The sequence below is a fragment of the Octopus sinensis genome, linkage group LG4 (assembly GCF_006345805.1).
Source record: "Octopus sinensis linkage group LG4, ASM634580v1, whole genome shotgun sequence".
Lineage (NCBI taxonomy): Eukaryota > Metazoa > Mollusca > Cephalopoda > Octopoda > Octopodidae > Octopus > Octopus sinensis.
Window position 1 is genome coordinate 79,175,763 of NC_043000.1, and position 22,017 is coordinate 79,197,779.

Below are 22,017 nucleotides of genomic sequence, written 5' to 3' on the forward strand. Positions count from 1 at the left end.
TGCACACTTGGTTAAGGGATGCAATTTGACACTGAGTTGTTAAAAGATGTTACTGAAAGGATATGACATGACATTCAAAGGCAGTTTGGATTGATGTTAGACTTCTGCCTTGTTTTTGTTTTAGGAAGAGACGGTCTACATCACTGTTGATGTGGAAATTATGTGTGCTTGTTAGTATCTTCCTGGTTTTCTCATCAATGGCTCAGATCTCATCCAGTGTCCAATCAAGCAGCCCAAATGTTGGTGTGAGTGCTGACACTGCAAACACATTGTGGGCCACTGTTTAATTGAATGAATTGAGTTTCAAGGTCCAAATTTTCTTTATTTGACTGTTATATTATAGTGGCACATGTTTTGTTACAGGTGTCATTGTAACATATGTTTTCATCCACCCCAAGACACCTGTAACATTCCTCATTAGATATAGGGGAAACAGTTAAGTTATCGATGGAGAAGTTGCTAGTCTGGTTTACAGTTTTCCCTCTTTTCATAAACATAGAGCAACATTTAACCTGGTCAAACTCCAACCCTGTATTCTTTGAAAATGTTGTAACTAGGCCAAAGCTCTTTTTCATCTCCTGCATGCACTTGACTAAGTGTTTACAGAAAGTATAAATAACATCACAGAGAGGAATATGCCTCTCTGAAACTGTATTCTATTAGTGATAATACAGTCACTCCTTGTGTTTAATTTCAAGATGGTGGCCTTCAATGAAGTCAGGTCATCTATGGCTTTGACAATGTTCACTAGATCTTTAGCAAGTTGAAGGGCTTCTAGCATCCATATGTGGGGAACAAAGTTAATGGCTTTCTTATAGTCTAGACACATTGAAACTAGGTTCCTTCTATGATCCTGCACCTCTGACATTATAGTTTTGTTGGTTAACAATTACTTGATTACATCCTCTCATGTCCCTGTATACTGCTACCTGGTTCTGGTTAGATTTCTTGTTTATTGCTTTTCTTTCAGTCTGAGTTTCTCACTGGCAGCCTTTAGATCCTGCTTAAGGGTGATCAATTTGCAATTGAGTGTCCTTGTGTCCTCGTTTTGCTGTCTCCAAACACCACTTCTATCTCATTCTTCACTTTTTGTTGATGAGACGTATAGTGATTTGCTTGTTTGCATGCAATAAACATCATCACACGACTGATGGCCTTCCGTAAATCAGCTATCTTTTTCTCTGTCTTCAAAACCCATGATGGTACTTTCTTTGTTGTTTTGGTTTTGTTCACTTCCTGAATATTCTTTTCTGTTCTAGGTACCAGGCTCGAAATTTTGCGGGGAGGTAGCCAGTTGATTAGATTGACTCCAGTACACAACTGGTACTTAATTTATCGACCCCAAAAGGATGAAAGGCAAAGTTGACCTTGGCAGGATTTGAACTCAGAACATAAAGACAGACGAAATACTCCTAAGCATTTTGCCTGGCATATTAACGTTTCTGCCAGCTCGCCACCTTCACTTCCTGAATATTACTCATGTACTGCTTTGCATTAGTAGACAGGGTATATAGATAGGCATTAATCTGCCATAATGAGGGTTCATTACACTGCAGTAAATACTTATCTCCAATTTCGTTAACAGCTTTTACTACCGTACCTGGTGGTTTTTTACTTACTTTGGTAGAGAATACCCTCTCGTCGAGAGAGTGCTTCAAAGCCAAAGCTCTTTTTTTTTTTTGTTGAAAACTTCAGTAAGGGCACATTTAACCAATATATAATCCTGACTACTATAACTATTACTACAATAATTGTTGCGGCTGTGCCTGTTATTTACCATAGTCAAAGTAGGGAGACAGTGATAAGTTACTTTAGCCAGTAATGTAGTTTGGCTGGCAGGACTGATAGAATCTGTTGGAATGTCACTAACTGCAAAACCACATGGAGTTCTCACATCATTCACATTTTCATTTTCACTTATAGTGTGGGAAGAAAGTTAATTTCAGATCTTTTTTTAATAAAGTTACAGTCACTAACTTCCTTCTTATGTCCCTCAAATGTTGTTTGTTGGCATAATCACTTTGCAGTAAAATTATTTAAATCTGGATGTAGATCATTCCAATATGATTTCAATCGATCTATATATAGCCCACAGCAGGGTTTTTGTGTCACTTTTTTGTAACAGCCAAATAAATCAGTATTCAATTCATAACTCCAAGAAGAATGAGTTTTGTAATTATGGTTTCTTCTATAACTACAGTTAGAAAGAATCTGTTTACCTGTTGAGCTGTTGTTTTCAATTTGTTCCTCAGTTGTGCTGTCGTTGGTGTGTCCAGCCATGTTGTTTGTAGTAACTCTCTGCATGGTAAATTCAAGTTGCAGTTGAAAATCACTATGATTGTGAATAAAAGGCTCCCCCAGTTAATTCATCTGAAGATTAACAAGCTATCTAACAGAGCTGATACTTGTGGCACTAAAGTTAGAGATAGTATTCATTGTATTTTTGATAAATAATCTTCCATACCAAATACATGACTTGGTCACTTTGAGTTATGTATTTATGTATGTACACCAAAAAAGCATATCAAGCTTATTAATCTTTGTAAAAAAAAGGTTCATTCAAATAGCATTGTTTGCTTCCAGCTCTCCACATAACCAGGTCTGAGCTGTTTATTCTTCAACACTGGAAGATAATTACCTTGCTTGGAAACAAGTGAAGATTTGTATCAGGAAAGACATCCAGCTGTAGAAAACTCTGCTTCAGTATAGTTTTGGCAACCCCACGAAGTATGGAAAAGTGGATGTTAAAATGATGATGAAAATGATTATATGTGTGTGTGTACACACACATATATATGTATATACATACATAAATGCATTCATATATATATATATATATATATATATATATATATATATATATATATACATATATATATATATTTGGGTTTGTGCCAGGGAAAAGTACCACTGATGCTATATTTCTGGCAAGACAGCTGCAAGAGAAATACCTAGCCAAAGATAAACCTCGGTACCTGGCTTTTGTTGACATGGAGAAAGCCTTTGACAGGGTCCCCCGATCCCTTATCTGAGGGTCAACGAGAAGACTAGGAATAGATGAATGGTTAGTGAGAGCTGTGCAAGCCCTGTACAGGGACGCTGTCAGTAAGGTGAGGGTTGGCAATGAGTACAGTGAAGAATTCTGGGTAGCAATAGTGGTCCACCAAGAATCAGTCCTCAGCCCCCTCTTATTCATCATAGTCCTCTAGGCAATAACAGAAGAATTCAAGACAGGATGCCCCTGGGAGCATCTCTATACTGATGATCTTGCTCTAATTGCTGAGTCTCTACCAGAACTTGAGGAAAAGGTGTGGAAGCAAGGATTAGAATCGAAAGGCCTAAGAGTCAAATTAGCTAAAACCAAAGTCTTAATAAGCAGGAAGGCAGACAAACTACAAATCCCTTCAGATAGATGGCCCTGCTCGATCTGTAGAAAAGGCGTAGGTAGAAACTCCATAAGATGTACCCAGTGAAAGCTATGGACACATAAGAGGTGCAGCAATATCAAACCAAGGCTAACTGGGAAGATAGTTTTGTATGTGGAAGATGCTCAGGAGCAATAAACACTGAAAATCTGCAGAGAACAGCTTCTGTCACACTCCAGGGAGAAAAACTACAAGTAGTTGATAGCTTCCTTTACCTGGGTGACCAAGTCAGTAGCAGGGGTGGATGCTCTGAAAGTGTAGCTGCTAGAATAAGAATAGCCTGGGCAAAGTTCAGAGAGCTCCTACCTCTGCTGGTGACAAAGGATCTCTCACTCAGAGTAAAACGTAGTCTGTATGACACATGTGTACGAACAGCCATGCTGTTCGTACACATGGATGAGGACAGTTGTGTGAAAAAGTGTCACACCCTAGCAGTTGTGGGAATCTGTGGAAGAGGTAGACACAGGAAGACCTGGGATGAGGTGGTGAAGCATAACCTTCGAACATTTGGCCTCACTGAGACAATGAGTAGTGACCGAGACCTTTGGAGATACGCTGTGCTTGAGAAGACCCAACAAGCCAAATGAGACCATAACTGTGGTGCATGCCAGTGGTGTATAATCAGCCCACTTATAAGTACCCATCATTCATTGGATAGTAAACTTTGCTTGCGAAGACCTGTTGAGGCAAGTGAAATCAAAATCAAAATTGCTGACGTGGCCAATGACAGTATCTCCTGATTGGCACTCATGCCAGTGGAATGTTAAAAGCACCATCTGAGCATGACCATTGCCAGGGCCACTGACTGGTTCCCATTCCGGTGACATGTAAAGAGCACCATTCAACTTGAATTTACTTCCGTGTCGCCTTACTGGCACATGTGCCAGTGGCATGTAAAAGACAACATTTGAGTGTGGTCATTGCCAGTGCAGCTGGACTGGCTCCCATGCAGATAGCACATAAAAAAAACACCTTTTGAGCACAGTCGTTGCCAGTACGGCCTAACTGGCCCTCATGCCGGTGGCACGTAACCACACCCCCTACATTCTCGGAGTGGTTGGCGTCAGGAAGGGTATCCAGCTGAAGAAACTTTGCCAGATCAGATCGGAGTCTGGTGCAGCCTTCTGGCTCACCAGTCCTCAGTCAAACCGTCCAACCCATGCCAGCATGGAAAGCGGACGTTAAACGAAAATAATGACAACAACGATGATACGTACATACAGACAGACAGATATACATACATACATACATACATAGTCAATTCAAATAAAAAAGGAGTAAAGAAAAACAAAAAATGTGAGGATGTTCACAAGAAGTATATTTGCTTAATGCTTGGTGAAAGGGAAGAGCTTAACATTTCAAGCATAGCTCTTCATTGGAAAGGAGAGAGAGAAAAGTCCAAAGAAGGAGAAGAAATCACCAATGGACCATGTGTAGTTATAAAATCGCTGTACACTATGATCCCCCATAATGTGGGCCTTTTAGCCCTCCAATACTTTCTTGACTATCACCCGACCCCACACCCAGCACCTCCACACTTCTCCACCATGCAGAACTCATGCTCACCTTCAATAGCCAATTCAAGTAAACAAACAATTCAAATAAAAAAGGAGAAAAGAAAAACAACAAACATGGGGATGTGCACAAGTATATTAGCTTGATGCTTGGTGAAAGGAGAGAGTTTAACATTTCGGGCATAGCTCTTCATTGGAAAGAGAGAGGCAAATGTCCAAAGAAGGAGAAAAAGAAGAAATCGCCCACAGACTATGTGTATTTACATTGCAATGTTGGCGATTTCTTCTGCTCCTTCCTTGAACTTTTCGTTTTCTCTCTTCTGATGTAAAGCTATGCTCAAAATGTTAAACTCTCTCCTTTCACCGAGTGTTAAGCTAATATACTTATTGTGCACATCCTCACATTCGTTGTCTTTCTTTTCTTGTTTTTTATTTGAATTGACTATTTACTACTTGCTCACATGGACTGTCCTCATCCTTCTGACTGTTCTTGAATACCTGATTCTGGATCTTTGATTACGTATATATATATATTGTGTCTGTTTTATTGTGAGCAAGGGAGTGAACCACTCCCACTCCAGCAAAGCAAAGCCAATAGACCAGCTTCTGGGTTCCTTCCCATCCTCAGTACTAGATGTTTGCCTGCTAGAGATAGCATCATTTGTCCTTGCTTGCAATATATAAACAAAGAAGTGACTATCAATTGCTGATCTTACAACAAGCTAAAGTAGCTGGCTTTAAATCTTTGAAAGAGATCTAAAACCAGCTACTATATATATATATATATATATAATATCAAGTAAAAGTAATAAACCTCATTAAGGGATCATAAATCCAATGAAAATAATGGTTAGTTACCAATCTATAGAAAGATCAACTATAAGGTAACCATATTAATCGTGATTCATATATATATATTTATAAATATATACACAGGGTGATTCAAATGTCTCCATAAATAGGAAAAATTTATTTGTTTATAAGAGACAGTTTGTAAGATCTCCTAAATCCCCTGATCTGACCCCTCATGATTTCTATCTTTTGGGGCATTTGAAAAGCTAGGTGTATTGTGGAAAGATAAAAGACATAAATCATTTGAAGGAACGCATCACCAACTCATTTGCACACGTATCACCAGATGTGCTATTACAAGTTCTCAATGAGTGGGTTAAATGTATTGCAATGTGTATTCAAAACAATGGTAACCATATAGAGCCTGTTAAATAAAAAAAAACTGTTCTCATAAACTGTTTCTTATAAAAAGATAAATTGTTCTTATGTATGGTGACTTTTGAATCATCCTGTATATATATATGTATGTATGTATATGTATGTATATGTATGTGTGTATATATATATATATATATATATATATATATATATATACATATATATATATATATATATATATATATATATATATATATATATATATATATATATATATATGCATATATATATATGTGTGTGTATATGTATATATATATATATATATATATATATATAAGCTGTGATACTAGTGGTGGTGGCATGTAAGCAGCTGTGATACCGGTACTGGTGGCACGTAAGCGAAACATCCGAACGTAGCCATTGCCAGCACTGCCCCGACGGACCCCCGTGCCGGTGGCACATAAAAAGCACCATCCGATCATGGCCATTGCCAGCCTCGCCTGGCCCCCGTGCTGGTGGCACATAAAAAGCACCATCTGATCGTGGCCGTTGCCAGCCTCGCCTGGCCCCCGTGCCGGTGGCACGTAAAAAGCACCCACTACACCGACGGAGTGGTTGGCATTAGGAAGGGCATCCAGCTGTAGAAACATTGCCAGATAAGACTGGGCCTGGTGTAGCCTTCTGGCCTCCAAGACCCCATGGAAAGCGGATGCTAAATTATGAAAATGATGATGATGATGATATATATATATATATGTATGTATGTATAATATAATGAAATTATTGTATACAGTGCTCAGATGCACCACAACTTGTCAAAAGTGTGTATAAAGCATATGCAGTAATGTACAAATATCTGAAAAATGAACAGTGTATGAGTCAGATACATGCTTGCATGTGTACGGAGGGGAGAAAATCAGGTGTAGTGTTGGCGAATCTCAGGAAGCATGGAAGTTTTGAAGGATGCAGTGCTCCAACAACTTACAACTGATGCCAGCAGTTTGTTCCATACTTCAGCAACTCTTAGCGTGAAAAAGTGTTTACAAAAGTCATGGGAGCTATGCAGTTTTCTGACTTTGTAAACATGTCCACGGGTGTTAGACAAGGGGAGTTTGAAAAGGAGCTCAGAGTTATTGTTAGTAAGATGGTTAATAATGTTATGACTGTCTGCCAAGTCAGCTGCCAGACATCGGAGTTTCAATGTGTCCATGCCCAGGGAAGTGAGGCGTTCAGAATATGGCAAATGCTTGATGGAGGGTATTCTCTTGGTTGCATGTCGCTGAATGGTTTCCAGATGATTAATATCCTTGGAAAGATAGGGGTTCCAAACTGGTGATGCAAATTTATATAGCACCATAGCTATATAAAGCCTCAGATAGATAGCCGGAGATGTATATGTATATATATATGTATGTATATAGATAGATATATATGTATGTGTGTGTTGCATTCTAATGGTGGAGGGGACCTGTGGAAGAGGTAGACCCAGGAAGACATGGAATAAGGTAGTGAAGCATGATCTTTGAATGTTTGGTCTCACAGAGGCAACAACAAGTGACTGAGACCATTGGAGATTTTCTATGCTCGAGAAAACCGATCAAGCCAAATGAGATCATAGTTGTGGCCAATGCCAGTGCTGTCTGACTAGTACCCATGCTGGTGGTATGAAAAAGCACCGTTCATGCATTGGAACTCATGGAGGCAGTGACATCAAGCCGAGTGAGATCATAGCCATGGCTGATGCCAGTGTCACGTAACTGGCCCATTAAAAATACCCTTCAATCATTGGGTGATATGCTGTGCTTATGAAGACCTGCTGAACTGAATGAAATTGTAGTTGTGGCCGATGCCAGTGCTGTCTGACTGGCACCTGTGCTAGTGGCATGTAAAAAGCAACATTCAAGCATTGGGCCTCATGGAGGCAGTGACAGGTGACCAAGACCCTTGGCGATATACCATACTTGTGTTGACCTGTCAAACCAAGTAAGACCATAGTCATGGCTGATGCCAGTCACAGATCAATGCACTCATACCAGTGGCATGTAAAAAGCACCCACTACACTCTCAGAGTGGTTGGCATTAGGAAGGGCATCCAGCCATAGAAACCTTTCCAAATCAGATTGGAACCTGGTGCAGCCCCCTCAGCTTACCAGTTTTCAGTCAAACCATCCAGCCTATGCCAGTATGGAAAGCAGATGTTAAACGAAGATGATGATGATGATGATGATGATGATGATATATATATATATATATATATATATATATGCAGACATGGCTGTGTGGTTAGGAAGCTTGATTTATCTTCTTAGTTACATTGCTGTGACTATACATACCACCAAGGCGGCAAGCTGGTAGAAAGGTTAGCACACCAGGTGAAATGCTTAGCGTTATTTCATCTGTCTTTATGTTCTGAGTTCAAATTCCGCCAAGGTTACTTTGTATTTCATCTTTTTGGGGTCAATAAATTAAGTAGTAGCTGCATTTTGGGGCCAACTGGCCCCCTCCCCAGAAATTTCAGGTCTGGAGTAGAAAAGTATACATACCTGTCCCAGAACACTGAGTTCCACCATCACATCCCTTTTATCACTATCATTCATGTCCCTCACTTTTTAAAGGACTTGTTGAACAAAAAGGGACATGAGGTCAGGTAATACCTTTAGTTGTGTTAAGGATAGAGCTACTTCTCTCATTCTGGTGCAATGAAAAAGAAACACCCTGTTTACACTGTGAAGTAATTGGTGTTAGTAAAGGCATCCAATCATAAAATCAACCCAAAATGTAAAACAAAAAGAAAACATGATTTTCCAACCCACCTAGGTGAGCAGTACCATGCAACCTATGCCAACCCATGCAACCTATGCCAATCTAACGAAAATGGACATTAAATGCTAATGATGATGAGGAGGAGGATGAGGATGATATATAGGAAGTGTGTATTTGTTTTGTGAAATATACTTCTGGAAAGAAATGATAAGTTTAACAAGCAAGTAGCATAGATAAACAACAGAACTTCTGCAGACATATAGAACAAGAATAATATACCAAGAATAATATATGCACAGGTGGACTGACTACGTCCCAGGTAGGGGCCACGGGTTATGGCTTCACTAGTCTTGCCGGGTCTTCTCACGCACAGCATACTTCCATAGGTCTCGGTCTCTAGTCATTTCCATGGTGAGACCTAACGTTCGAAGGTCGTCCCAGGTTTTTCTGGGTCTACCTCTTCCACGGGTTCCCTTCAAAAATAAATCTTGGCAGAGACTTCACTGTAGCATGGCTGGGCTACCTTTAATGAATACCACATGGCTAAACTGTCAAAGTTTTACAATTAGCTTAAACCATTAGTAACTGCTATTGAGCATTTAACCAAAACATGGGGTACTATCTTCAGTGAAGTAGCCTTATCTTCAGTGAAAGACACCCAACATGATCATAACTTCTCAACACATCGATTTCATTTCTTTTTAAATGTCGAATTATATTTTCTTAAAATAGTATGGTGCTTATAGAACTCGAGCTGACATACAATTGGTCCTTGCTGTCTAATACCTATGCAGCTTTTAGAATTAAATTTGGTGACAAAAACAACCTTTATTGTTATGTAAGAATGATAATAATTTTGGACAAGTGAGAATGCCAGACATGAGGGATCTATTTGTAAGAAGAGTGCAAGAAACAAATACCTCAAGACAGTAGAAATAATGTGGCATCTTTGAAAAGATATGAATGTGACATGCAGAATTAAAATACTGACCCTGACAATTACAGCTTCACTAAGTGGACCTGATGCCATTAGAAATGAAGATGCATCATAGTTCCAATAGGTGTTGGCAAATTTTATAGGTGTGGAACTTTTTTCAGTTGGTGGTGTACTCACATTCAAAACTGGTTGATCATCTTTGGAGAACAGTGCTGCAGGAAATAAAATTCTTGGAATAGAACTTGTGAAAAGTTACGATGCAAAAATGAAAGTACCTAACCAATGTTTTCATTTAGGATTTCACAGATTTTATAGTTAAATATTATTGGAGATTTATAGAAATATTATGTAGTATATTTATAGATTTCTCTTTTACAATTATCAATTCTTTTGATTAGTACTTTAGCAAATGTTTGTAAGAATGATAATATAAATGAGTGAAATTATGCATATTTTATTTAGCTTTGGACAAATAATTTCTCACATAGCCTTCCGTTGATCGATGCCTTGTGAATAAAATTGAGTTGACAGCAACTGTACTGAATCCTGCTGTATGTGTGTATGTGCATATGTCTGTGTTTGTGAGTATGTGCTATAACAATTATTAAGTTGTTTCACAAATGAAAATGAGAGTACTCAAAAAATGTGTAAAATTAATACATGATACATAGTAAAGAAATATCACTGTTTTCTATGACTTTAACGTGTACTAAATAGAGCATTCCTTAAATCAATGTACTTTCAATAGAAGTTTTCTCTCAAATCGCAATTCTATTTAAGTATTCTTTATCTGTTTCAGAATGCTGTCAAATTCAGTTATTCAATCATGATGCAATCAAAGTTATCTACAGTAGCATAACAACATTAAAAATATCTTATTTAAAATCCTACTAATTTTAAGAAAGATGATACAGGGTGCACATACAAAAAAAGTTACACCTCCATCATAGATCTGCAACAGAAAAGCAACAGCTTATTCTACTAAAGCAAATATTGTCAATGATAGTAATTGTTGCTTCCCTACAAAACAGTACATAAGAATGGATGAGAGAAATTTCAAATGTTACTACCACAACCATGCTTCATTTTTCTGAAATGAAGGCAGGCCAAATACCCTAGCTCTTTCAAGCTACATTTACTGAAATGAAGAAAGGTTGAATGCCCTAGCTCTTTCAAGTTACATATGGAGATTGAAATAGAAAGAAACTAAAATCTTTTAACATTTTTGCAATATACTAAACCAAATTGTACTCTGATGGTTATAATATTTAGAGCCTAAATGTTGTTCTTTTTTATTATTTTAAATCCACTTAAGACTTCAAATGATTATTTAAATAAAAGGTCTAAAATTTAAAACTGAACATATGTTAACCAATTCCTTCTACCTAATTTAATCAAACAATGGAACATAATTAAATGCATAATACATTCTTTGATCTGTGTGTGTTTGTATTAGGTACATGTAAGCTTGCTACCTTCCCTTATGACATTTCATCATATGCATAATATATGCATACATCTTTTTTTACTTGTTTCAGTCATTAGACTGCAGCCATGCTGGGGCATCACCTCGAATGAATCGATCTCAGAACTTATTTTTTAAGCTTGGTACTTATTCTATTGGTCTCTTCTGCCAAACTGCTAAGTTACAGAGGTGCAAACACACTAACACTAGTTGTCAAACGATGGGATGGGGAACAAACACAGACAGAAAGACACACACACACATAGATATACAAACATACATACATACATACATACATACATACATACATACATACATACATAAATACATACATACATATAAATATATATATATATATATATATATATATATATATATATATATATATATATATGAAAAAACAAGTAAAAAATAGAAAATGCTAAAATAATTTTATTGTGAACATTTCAGTACCGGTTTCGGTCATTTTGAGACCTTTTCAACTGTAACGATTAAATAATTAAATTTAGAAAAATTAGAAGAAAAGTTTTTTTAAAAGAATATTTCTATAGTAGTGTTCAGATTTAAGTGGCATTCTGCCTTTCTCTGACTCCCTTGTTTGCACTTGTGTGTTCGAGGTAGTTGTGAGTTCTTGGTAGGGTAGTAGAGGGAAGGCTGGTGAGGAAAGGGGGGTGGGAGAATCTGGGAGTGCCCTGATGGGCACTCTACCAATTTAGGGACGAGACAACGAATAAGTAAAGAAAATCTCTTTATTACAAAATACAAGCCACTTCTTAACGGGTCTACGACAAACAATTAATATACCTCAACTTTAGAATAAAAGAAAAAAATATATATACACACACAAATACTACACTCCATAGAATCCATTACTAATCAGCCCCTTCATAGCTATATTTACACCCATTCATATTCTCCCTTCTCTGTTTTTTTCTTCTTCTTCTTCTTCCTCTTCTTCTTCATCATCATCGTTATCATCATCATCGGCATCATCATCACCACCATCTTCTCCTTCTCCTCCTTCTTCTTCTTCTTCTTCTTCATCATCATCGTTATCATCATCATCGTCGTCATAATCATCACCACCATCACCATCATCGTCATCTTCTCCTTCTCCTTCTCCTTCTTCTTCTTCTTCTTCTCCACCCCCTACCCCTTAAGTTTGTCACTAATGTTTTTTAGTATAACACCTACGCTAATTCTATAAACAAGCCTGTCAATATAAATATTCTCCTGAATTGAACTGAGACTGCCAGCCGCCACTGACCATTCAAAATACGACCATCAGGGCACTCCCAGATTCTCCCACCCCCCTTTCCTCACCAGCCTTCCCTCTACTACCCTACCAAGAACTCACAACTACCTCGAACACACAAGTGCAAACAAGGGAGTCAGAGAAAGGCAGAATGCCACTTAAATCTGAACACTACTATAGAAATATTCTTTTAAAAAAACTTTTCTTCTAATTTTTCTAAATTTAATTATTTAATCGTTACAGTTGAAAAGGTCTCAAAATGACCGAAACCGGTACTGAAATGTTCACTATAAAATTATTTTAGCATTTTCTATTTTTTACTTGTTTTTTCATATATATCAACTCGTGTGTTCCTTTTAACCCTTATACATATATATATATATATATATATATATATATATACACACATGCACAATGGACTTCTTTCGGTTTCTGTCTACCAAATCCTCTCAAGGCTTTGGTTGGCCTGAGGTTATAGTAGAAAACACTTGTCTAAAAGTGCCTTGCAGTGGGACTGAACCCAGAACCATGTGGTTGGGAAGCAAGCTTTTTAACACATATCCAATGTGTTTGGCTTGTGTGTATGCATGTGTGTGTACGTACACATACACACGTGTATATGTGTGTGTATGCATGTTTATATAAATCAGTGAATGATATGCACATTAATATGAAAACTAAGAAATGTGTGAACCTGAATGGCTTGTTAGAAACTTATAACCAACAACACTAATATTTAAAAGATACAACATTTAAAAAGAAATTTTAACCCACTGACCTTTGAATTTAGAATATTCCAAAGAGGTGAAAAGAAAACAAAATTCTGTAAGATATTGGGTATAGCACTGTACTATTCCTGCAACTTACTGCTTCAACAGCACAATGTTACTTGTTATATTGATTTCAAATTTTGGCCAGCAATTTTAGAGGTGGAGCTAAGTCAATTACATTGACCCCAGTGTCCAACTGGTACTTATTTTATCAACCTTGGCAGAATTTGATCTCAGAACATAAGGATAGACAAAATGCTGCTAAGTTTCCTGGTGAAGTAATGCTTCTATTAGCTCACTGCCCTGTGTGTTATTTGTTATATTGGATATATTTTACTTGAAATACATCCTTAAGAGTTCAAGTAATTTTGCGGGGAGAAAATAAAGTAGACTGTATAACTTTTGATTGCCATTGGTATCTCTATTTTATGTTACATAAGCCCACTGGCTATAGTACCTCTCATGATGTAGCCACTGCCTAAAGTACCTCACATAAATAGCCACACTCTATAATATCTTACATGATAAAGCTTACCCTATAGTACCTAACATGATAGGACTACCCACTAGAGTACCTCATATGAAGTAACACACATAATGTGGCTTATCCAGTGTAATATCTCACATGATTGAAGTAATATGTTTAGTATTGTACATGTAAGATAGTGACATTTTTTTAGAATTTACATTCATGATTACTATAGTACCAAATACAGAGGGCTACCATCTATGATACCTAGACTGACATGGCAGACACATGTAGCTCTCGATATTATAAAGCTATCTGTAGTCTCTTACAAATTGGAGCTATTCTTTGTAGTACAAGAATACTTTTTGCAACCCCTTCCACAACACCATCCCACCAACTCCAATTTACCTAACATGACAGTTAGCAATTGTATCCTCCATTCAATAAAACTGACTCCTTTCAATCAAGAATAAGTGATAAACAATACTTACAAATCTGGTATGTCTGTCTCTTTGCATTGAAAAATTTAAATTTGATACGGATTGCATTTTTAGGAATCTTCAGTTTCAGGTAAGGATCTTATGTAACAAATGAGATATCAAGAGTTGTAAACACAGACTATTACTATACAATATTCAATGTCATATTTCTGGATTAACAAGTTAAATTATTCTGATAAACATTGCATGTACTCTTTTCAACCATTTAAGTATAATGTAGCAAAGTCATAAATTTGTTTCCAAATCCAGACATTGAATGGTTGGTGACAATGTGAAATTAATAGTATTAGCAAAGTAAAGATTCAGCTTATTCTTTCTTTCTATTTACCCACCTGCCTGCCTGTCTATCTGTCTATCAATCTATCTATCTATATACCTACTCTTCCTCCATTTTTCTATCTATCTATCAATCTATCTATCTATCTACATATATATATCATCATCATCATCATCATCATCATCATCATCATCGTCGTCGTCGTCGTCGTCTTCATCGTTTAACATCTGCTTTACATCGTATAACGTCTGCTTTACAGGGTTGAATGGTTTGATTGAGGGCTGGCGAGCCAGAAGGCTGCACCAGGCGCCAATCTTATCTGGCAAAATTTCTATAGCTGGATGCCCTTCCTAATGCCAATCACTCTGAGAGTGTAGTGGATGCTTTTACGTGCCACTGTCATGAGGGCCAGTCAAGCAGTACTGGCAATGATCACGCTCAAATGGTGTTTTTAATGTTCCACTGGCACAAGTGCCAATCGGGTGATACTGTCATTAGCCATGACAGCGATTTCACTTGCCTCAACAGGTCTTCACAAGCAAAGTTTATTGTCCAATGATTGAAGGGTACTCTTAAATGGGCTGGTTATACAGCACTGGGATATGCCACAGTTATGGTCTCACTTGGCTTGCTGGGTATTCTCAAGCACAGCATATCTCCAAAGGTCTCAGTCACTTGTCACTGTCTCAGTGAAGCCCAGTGTTTGAAGGTCATGCTTCACCACCTTATCCCAGGTCTTTCTGGGTCTACCTCTTCCACAGTTTCCCTCAACTGCTAGGGTGTAGCACTTTTTCAGACAGCTGCCCTCATGCATTCACAACACATGACCATACCAGCACAGTCATCTCTCTTGCACACCATATCTGATGCTTCTTAAGTCTAACTTTTCTCTCAGAGTGCTTTCACTCTGTTGGGTATGCAACACTGACATTACACATCCAGCGGAGCATACTGGCTTCATTCCTTGCAAGCTTACGCATGTCCTCAACAGTCATGGCCCATGTTTTACTGCCATGTAGCATGGCTATTCATACACATGCATCATAGAATCTACCTTTTACTCTGAGCAAGAGGCCCTTTGTAACCAGCAGGGGAGGAGTTCTCCGAACTTTGCCCGGGCTATTCTTATTCTAGCAGCTACACTATATATATATATTTAAAAATGTTGAAGTATATATATATACTCACGCATACATATCATTATCATTATCATCATTGTTATCAACCATGTTGGCATGAATTGGGCAGTTTGATAGAATCTGAAGGGTTGGAGAACTGCATTGTGCCCCTCCCTACTTTCATCCCTATGCATCTTTGACCTCCTCCATCCCTATCATTATACATCTCTCACTCTTACTCCAATGCTCTTCGCATGGCTGGTATAGTTTGCTGCCCTTCCTCACACCAGCACTTTACTGGGTGCACTGGATGCCTTTTTCCTGACACAGGCACAAGTGAGACTTATGAAACTAAAATATCCCCCTCAACTGAATGCAGGTATAGTGGGGAGGGAAGCTGCTTTATGCTAGCTGTTGAGTGGTTAAAGTATGATAGAACAATCAGGAACAGGATTCTTGCTAGAAAGGATATATGTGGCTACCTTACATTATGAAAATGGGTAGTAATTGGGATGGTGTTTGAAAGAGACACAAAGATGGTGATGATGAGATGTCAAAGTACAAGAACACGAATAGAGTATGGAGACAGAAATCAAGAAGAGTAGGTGGGTATATTTTGTAAGTGTGTGGAAGAGGGAAAGTTTAGATCTGGGAGTAGGGATGAGTGTTGTGCATAATGAACAAAGGTGGAGGTGTACTCTTTTACTTGTTTTAGTCATGTGACTGAGGCCATGCTGGAGCACCAACTTTAGTCAAGCAAATCGACCCCAGGACTTATTCTTTGTAAGCCTAGTACTTATTATATCGGTCTCTTTTGCTGAACCACTAAGTTACAGGGACGTAAACACACCAGCATTGGTTGTCAAGCGATGTTGGTGGGGGGGTGTACAAACACAGACACACAAACATATACACACATTTCAGTTTCCGTCTACCAAATCCACTCACAAAGCTTTGGTTGGCCCGTGGCTATAGTAGAAGACAATTGCCCAAGGTGCCACGCAGTGGGACTGAACCCGGAACCATGTGGCTGGTAAGCAAGCTACTTACCACACAGCCACTCCTACGCCTTATATGTAGTTAATGATCAATGTGAATTGGAAGGTAAGGTGGTAAGATTGAGTAAAGGATTTCAATTGAAGTGGCTCAAGACAGGTGAGTTGATGACTGGCAGTACAGAAAGAGTGATGAGTGGCAGAATAAGAAAACTATCTACAGGGTAAGGATGAGGGATAGAGAGATGGTGCATTGGGGGTGGGTGGCTAAAGGTTGCTAGAGTGTTGGGGTAAGAGGGAGAGATGTAGAATGATAGGGATGGATGAGGTCAAAGGTGTGAAGGGATGAATATAGGCAATGGCAAACAAAGATAGTAGGGTGGATGATGGTAGATGTAACAGAGTGTAAAGAATGAAATGTGGATGTCAATAAGATGTAGTTCAGAGGAGAAGGAAAGATAACTGGTAACAATGAAAAGGTGATCAAGAGTGTGGGTAGAGATGATGTTAAGAATGAGGATGTCAAAAGAAGGCATTTCCAGAGAGAGAGAAAGAGAGAGAGAGAGAGAGAAAGAGAGAGAGAGAGAGAGAGAGAGAGAGAAGGAGGGGGAGAGAGAAATGCTAGCAATTAATTACAGCAGTAGAATAATGTAGTAGTTAGAAGGTTGATGGAGAATGAGTAATAGGGAGATGTGGGGTGAAGAAGTTTTGACAGGGACAAATTGAGTACAGCACCCAGATTTGTACATACACATAATGCTTTTAGAACCCCAGTTTTACTGTGATGGCAGGTATTCTCAAGCATCATGTATCACTGATCTCCTCTGCCATGATTCTCTCCTTTTGTCATTCTTTCCTAGGATCTCAACATCTTAAGATCAGTCTTCATTTTTTCATCACACATCTTACTGGGTTTCCCTCTTCCATGGGCCCTATCCATATAAAGTAATTGTCACTTCTTTATACAGCTACCCTCATCCATATGCATCATATGTCCATTCTAATGCAACAACAACAACAACAACAATGAGTTAAAACACATAAAACCATCAACAAAAAGAAATATATTCAGATAGAACCAAAATAGAAATGATGGCACAGATGATGACTTACTTGATTTTGCATTAAAATAATGTATATAAGATCTTCTTTTACATGTACGTCCATCACCTCCACAAATTCCACAGCGATCCAATTCTTTACCATACAGGAGACCATCACATCCAACTGGCTACAACAAAACCAAACAATCAAACATCATAGGTCCAATATTTAGGTGTAAAAATAATATTGGCTCCAAATTTTGGCATATGGTCAGCAATTTTGGGGGAGGGAGTAAGTCAATTACATCAACCCCTAAAGGGTGAAAGGCAAAGTCAACTTTGGCAGAATTTGTACTCAGAATGTAAAGACACAAAGCACTTTGCTCAGTATGCCAACAATTCTGCCAGCTCACTGCCTTAGGTATAAAAACAATATTAAAAAGCAATTGTTGAAGCATTTTTAATTATTCTTTTAGTGGTTCCAGCCACCAGATTATGGTCATGTTGGAGCATAGCTTCACTTTTAGTGTCAGTTACACTAGGAACATGGTTTTGTTATCTAGTGTGGGAGACATGATTCCTGGTAATTTTGGGGTACTGATTTCGAAAATGAAATCCATTTTGCTCTATCACGTCAAGATTTTTCCCAAATTCAAATGTCCATTTTTCAACATTTCTGGTATTGTCCCCATTTCTAAAGATAGATTTGGCTTCATCAAATGCAGATCCATGTGGAGCTTGACACATCTTTGGAAACATAGTTTTCAATATCGTTTAAAGTAAATGCAACTACAAAAGTGAAAACAAGTCATGATTTAAGAATCTTCAGTAAATAAAAAGCATCAAACTTGTGCAACTTTCTTCTATTTTCAGTCTAACCAGTTTTAAATGTCATGATGATGATAAGAGTGTCCTTTATACAATTAAATGTTAATAAACAATACATTTCTGTGGTCCTTGATATCATTAATGTCTCATATTTGTGGAATTTGTCTGCAGATATACCAATGCTATGCTTGATTTAGTGTGATTATCACTGATCATCTCCTCCATGATTCTCTCCTTTTGTCATTCTTTCCTTGAATCTCAACATCTTAAGATCAGTCTTCATTTTATCATAACACATCTGGCAGGGTTTCCCTCTTCCATGGGTTCTATCCATATAAAGGTGAGATGTGTTTTCTTGAACCTTTAAATAGTTCTTATGAAAATTGGTATTTTGAATGTGCCCCTATTGTTTTAATTGTGAGATCACATGGGTCAAGGTCACCTTTTGTCAAGCATGGGTTAAAGACCATAGAAAAAACTTTATGGTATGAATACTTTTTATGAAACTTTTCAATCACAAATCTGCATTTGCTTACTTTATAGCTGTAGAAAATTCTGAAAATGCTTTTCCAGGTGACAACTGGCCTGAATATATGGTGTGTATTTCAAAGATATGGCCAGTTGTGAGAGGAGAAAATATAAAACAGACCTGATGTCTTCTGCTTTATTTGTGGATGCTACTCATTAGTTAGGTAGCAAAACAAAATCACAGATTTTGTGAAGAAAGACACCTCACTAACTTTTGCATGAAAATGAGCAATCAAAACAAAGATAGGGGACCCCATATAATGTGCAAAATGTGTTGAAACACTGAGATTGTGATTGTTTCAAGTGCTAAAGCAGGAAGTTTCCAGTTTTGTCTGGTGAGAAAATTAAGGTTGGTATGTTTAATGTGCCACAGACTAGGTGGCTCTTGCAGGGCAAGCAGTTTTTGGAGACAATGTCTGTCTCTGAAAAGGAAGCATGGAATGATTTTGCAGCAGTTGTGTCTGATTTCCTAGGAAATAGGAAGGCATCAAATTATGAAGAAGTTGTGCAGACTCTGTTAATTCAGTATAACAGTGCATTTCCTGTACAGTCATCTGGGTTACGTCCCTAAAAATCATAGTGCAATAAGTGATGAGCAAGGAGAAAAATTTCCATAAAGCCATCAAGATCATGGAGACTGGGTATCAAGACAGGTGAAAAACAAATATGATAGTTGATCGCTGCTGGTCTCTGCAAAGAGATTATCATGATGCAAGTTATTCATGCAAAGCAGCAAAAAGGAAGTTCACTCCTTGAGTAGCTGAAACCACAATTTGATAGAAATATTTATCCAAAGATGCATAATTAAATATTTTGCATAATATATTTGTTAAACAATAGAAAATACTGTTTGGTTTGTGTTAGTTTCTTATTTCAGTATTGCATTTAATGGCAAAATTTTCATTTTAAGGTAAAAAAATGAATTCCTGTTTAACAAAAAATTTGATGTGATAGAAAAATTCTGAGGACATTTCTGAATCCAACACCATCAAATTAGGTAGGACTAATTATAAAAAGCAAGACAAGTAAAAGTATTTTGAAAATGTTCCCTTGTGTTATCAATAAAACTGTAAAAGCAGAGAGTAAGCTGTAGAAAAAGAAAAATTTGGTGTAATTGAAGAATCTGACTGTTGTTTTGAAATCAGCATACCAATTTTAGTCTAAAGCAAGTGAAACATCAAACTCAACAGAAATTTAGTTTAAAACTGTTCCCCTGTGTTATTTTAACTCCAGTACATTGGCTGGTATTTAATGAATACACCTTTTACTTGTTTCAATAATTGGACTGCACTGTGCTGGGGCAGCACCTTGAAGGGTTTAATAAAAAAAGTCAATCCAGCTCTTATTTTTAAGCATGCTGCTTATTCCATTCATACTTTGGCCAAACTGCTAGGTTAAAGAACGTAAACAAGCCAACACCCATTGTCAAGTGTTGGTGAGGGATAAGCATAGCACAAACACAAAAATTCACACACACACACACACACACACACACACTAAAACACAAAGTATCAAAACTTTTCTGCACTAGTTAGGTTTAATAGAAAATAAGTTATTTACCAAAATTTTTACATCATTTCCTTTGAAATAGTCACCTTGCACAGCAATATACCAGTTCCAGCATTCCTGCCACTTTTGGAATCCGGTCTGGAGGTCATCTTCCATAAGCAAATTGAGGACCTTCTGCAATTCACCCTTGATCTCGACAATGGTGTTAAAAAAGGCACCTCTGAGTTACATTTTCATCTTGGGGAAGAGATGGAAGTTTGCAGGTACTAAATCTGGCAAATAGAGCGAGTGCAGAAGTGATACTATGCTGCTTTTGGCAAGAAACTCACGATTGATGAGAGCTCGGTGACAGGGTGCATTGTTGCTGTGAAGAATTCAATTTTTCACACTCTACAGAACTGGTCGCTTACACTAAATGTCCTCCCTCAAATGCTTCAAAATGTTGTTGATTGTCCTTTGGTGATCCTCATGCACACACTGATAAATTTTCTCCCTATTTCCAGGAGTGATACTTGTGGCAAGTCTTCCAGATTGCTCATTGTCTTCCAGGGACACTCTTCCACTTTTGAAGTGCCCATGCCACTTGAAATATTGCATGCAAACACTTGCTTTGGTTGCTGTAAGCTTGCTGAAGCATGCTCAGTATCTCTGCAGCAGAATTACCAAGTTTAATCCAAAATTTTACATTGGTTTTTTGTTCCAACTTCCTGTCCATGACAAAAAGTGAAAACTACAGCATTACACACAATCTCACGTACACAAATTCCACAACTTGTGAAGTAAACACAGCAATGTCACTTGACACACTGCCTCATAAAGGTCACTGCTAGCTCTCACTGAGCACACAACTGTGGGCTGCCATTTGTTGGTGTACTACAGAATTAGTCTGGTAACATTTTGACGCTACCTCATACAAGCACACATCTGCTAAATCCACTCACAAGGCCTTCACCAGCCTAAGGCCTTTGTCAAAAACACTTGCCCAAGATGCCAGATAGTGGAACTGAATCAAAGACCACATAGTTGAGAAACAACCACATAGCCATGCCTGGAAGGATGAAATGCAAATACCATCTGCATGGCATTAGATCTCAAAACATAGAAGGACACAACCAAATAGTATAAAATCACAGCAACAAAACAGGGAAACTGATAAGCCAAACGAAGTTAAAAACCAGAAAAAAGTACAAAAGTTATCTGACTGACAGGTGGAGGCTTTGCATAGTAGATTTCCAAAGAGGATTGCCGCAAATAGTAGTAGTGAGACATGGTTATGGTTGCAGAATCGAAGGCTGAAGAGTCTCAAAGCTTGTTAGTAGCAGCACAAGATCAAGCATTAAGGACTAATTGGATTAAAGCCATGATAGACAAGAACCAAGTAGATTTGCAATGTAAGTTATGCAAATCAAAAGAGGAAAGTGTTACTCATATAGTTAGCGAATGTAGCATGC

At 37.8% G+C, this 22,017-nt stretch overlaps 1 protein-coding gene across 1 annotated transcript in view; it reads right to left on the bottom strand.

The window, feature by feature from the left end:
* The window catches only part of LOC118763023 (A disintegrin and metalloproteinase with thrombospondin motifs 7-like), a 206,659-nt gene that overhangs the window by 68,920 nt on the left and 115,722 nt on the right, over positions 1–22,017 (bottom strand). The window contains exons 17-19 of the mRNA XM_036502187.1: positions 17,772–17,889; positions 14,260–14,346; positions 9,864–10,021 (exon numbers count right to left, since the gene is read on the bottom strand). Coding sequence (XP_036358080.1) covers positions 9,864–10,021; positions 14,260–14,346; positions 17,772–17,889 — 363 coding nt within the window. The remainder of the gene's footprint in view (positions 1–9,863; positions 10,022–14,259; positions 14,347–17,771; positions 17,890–22,017) is intronic.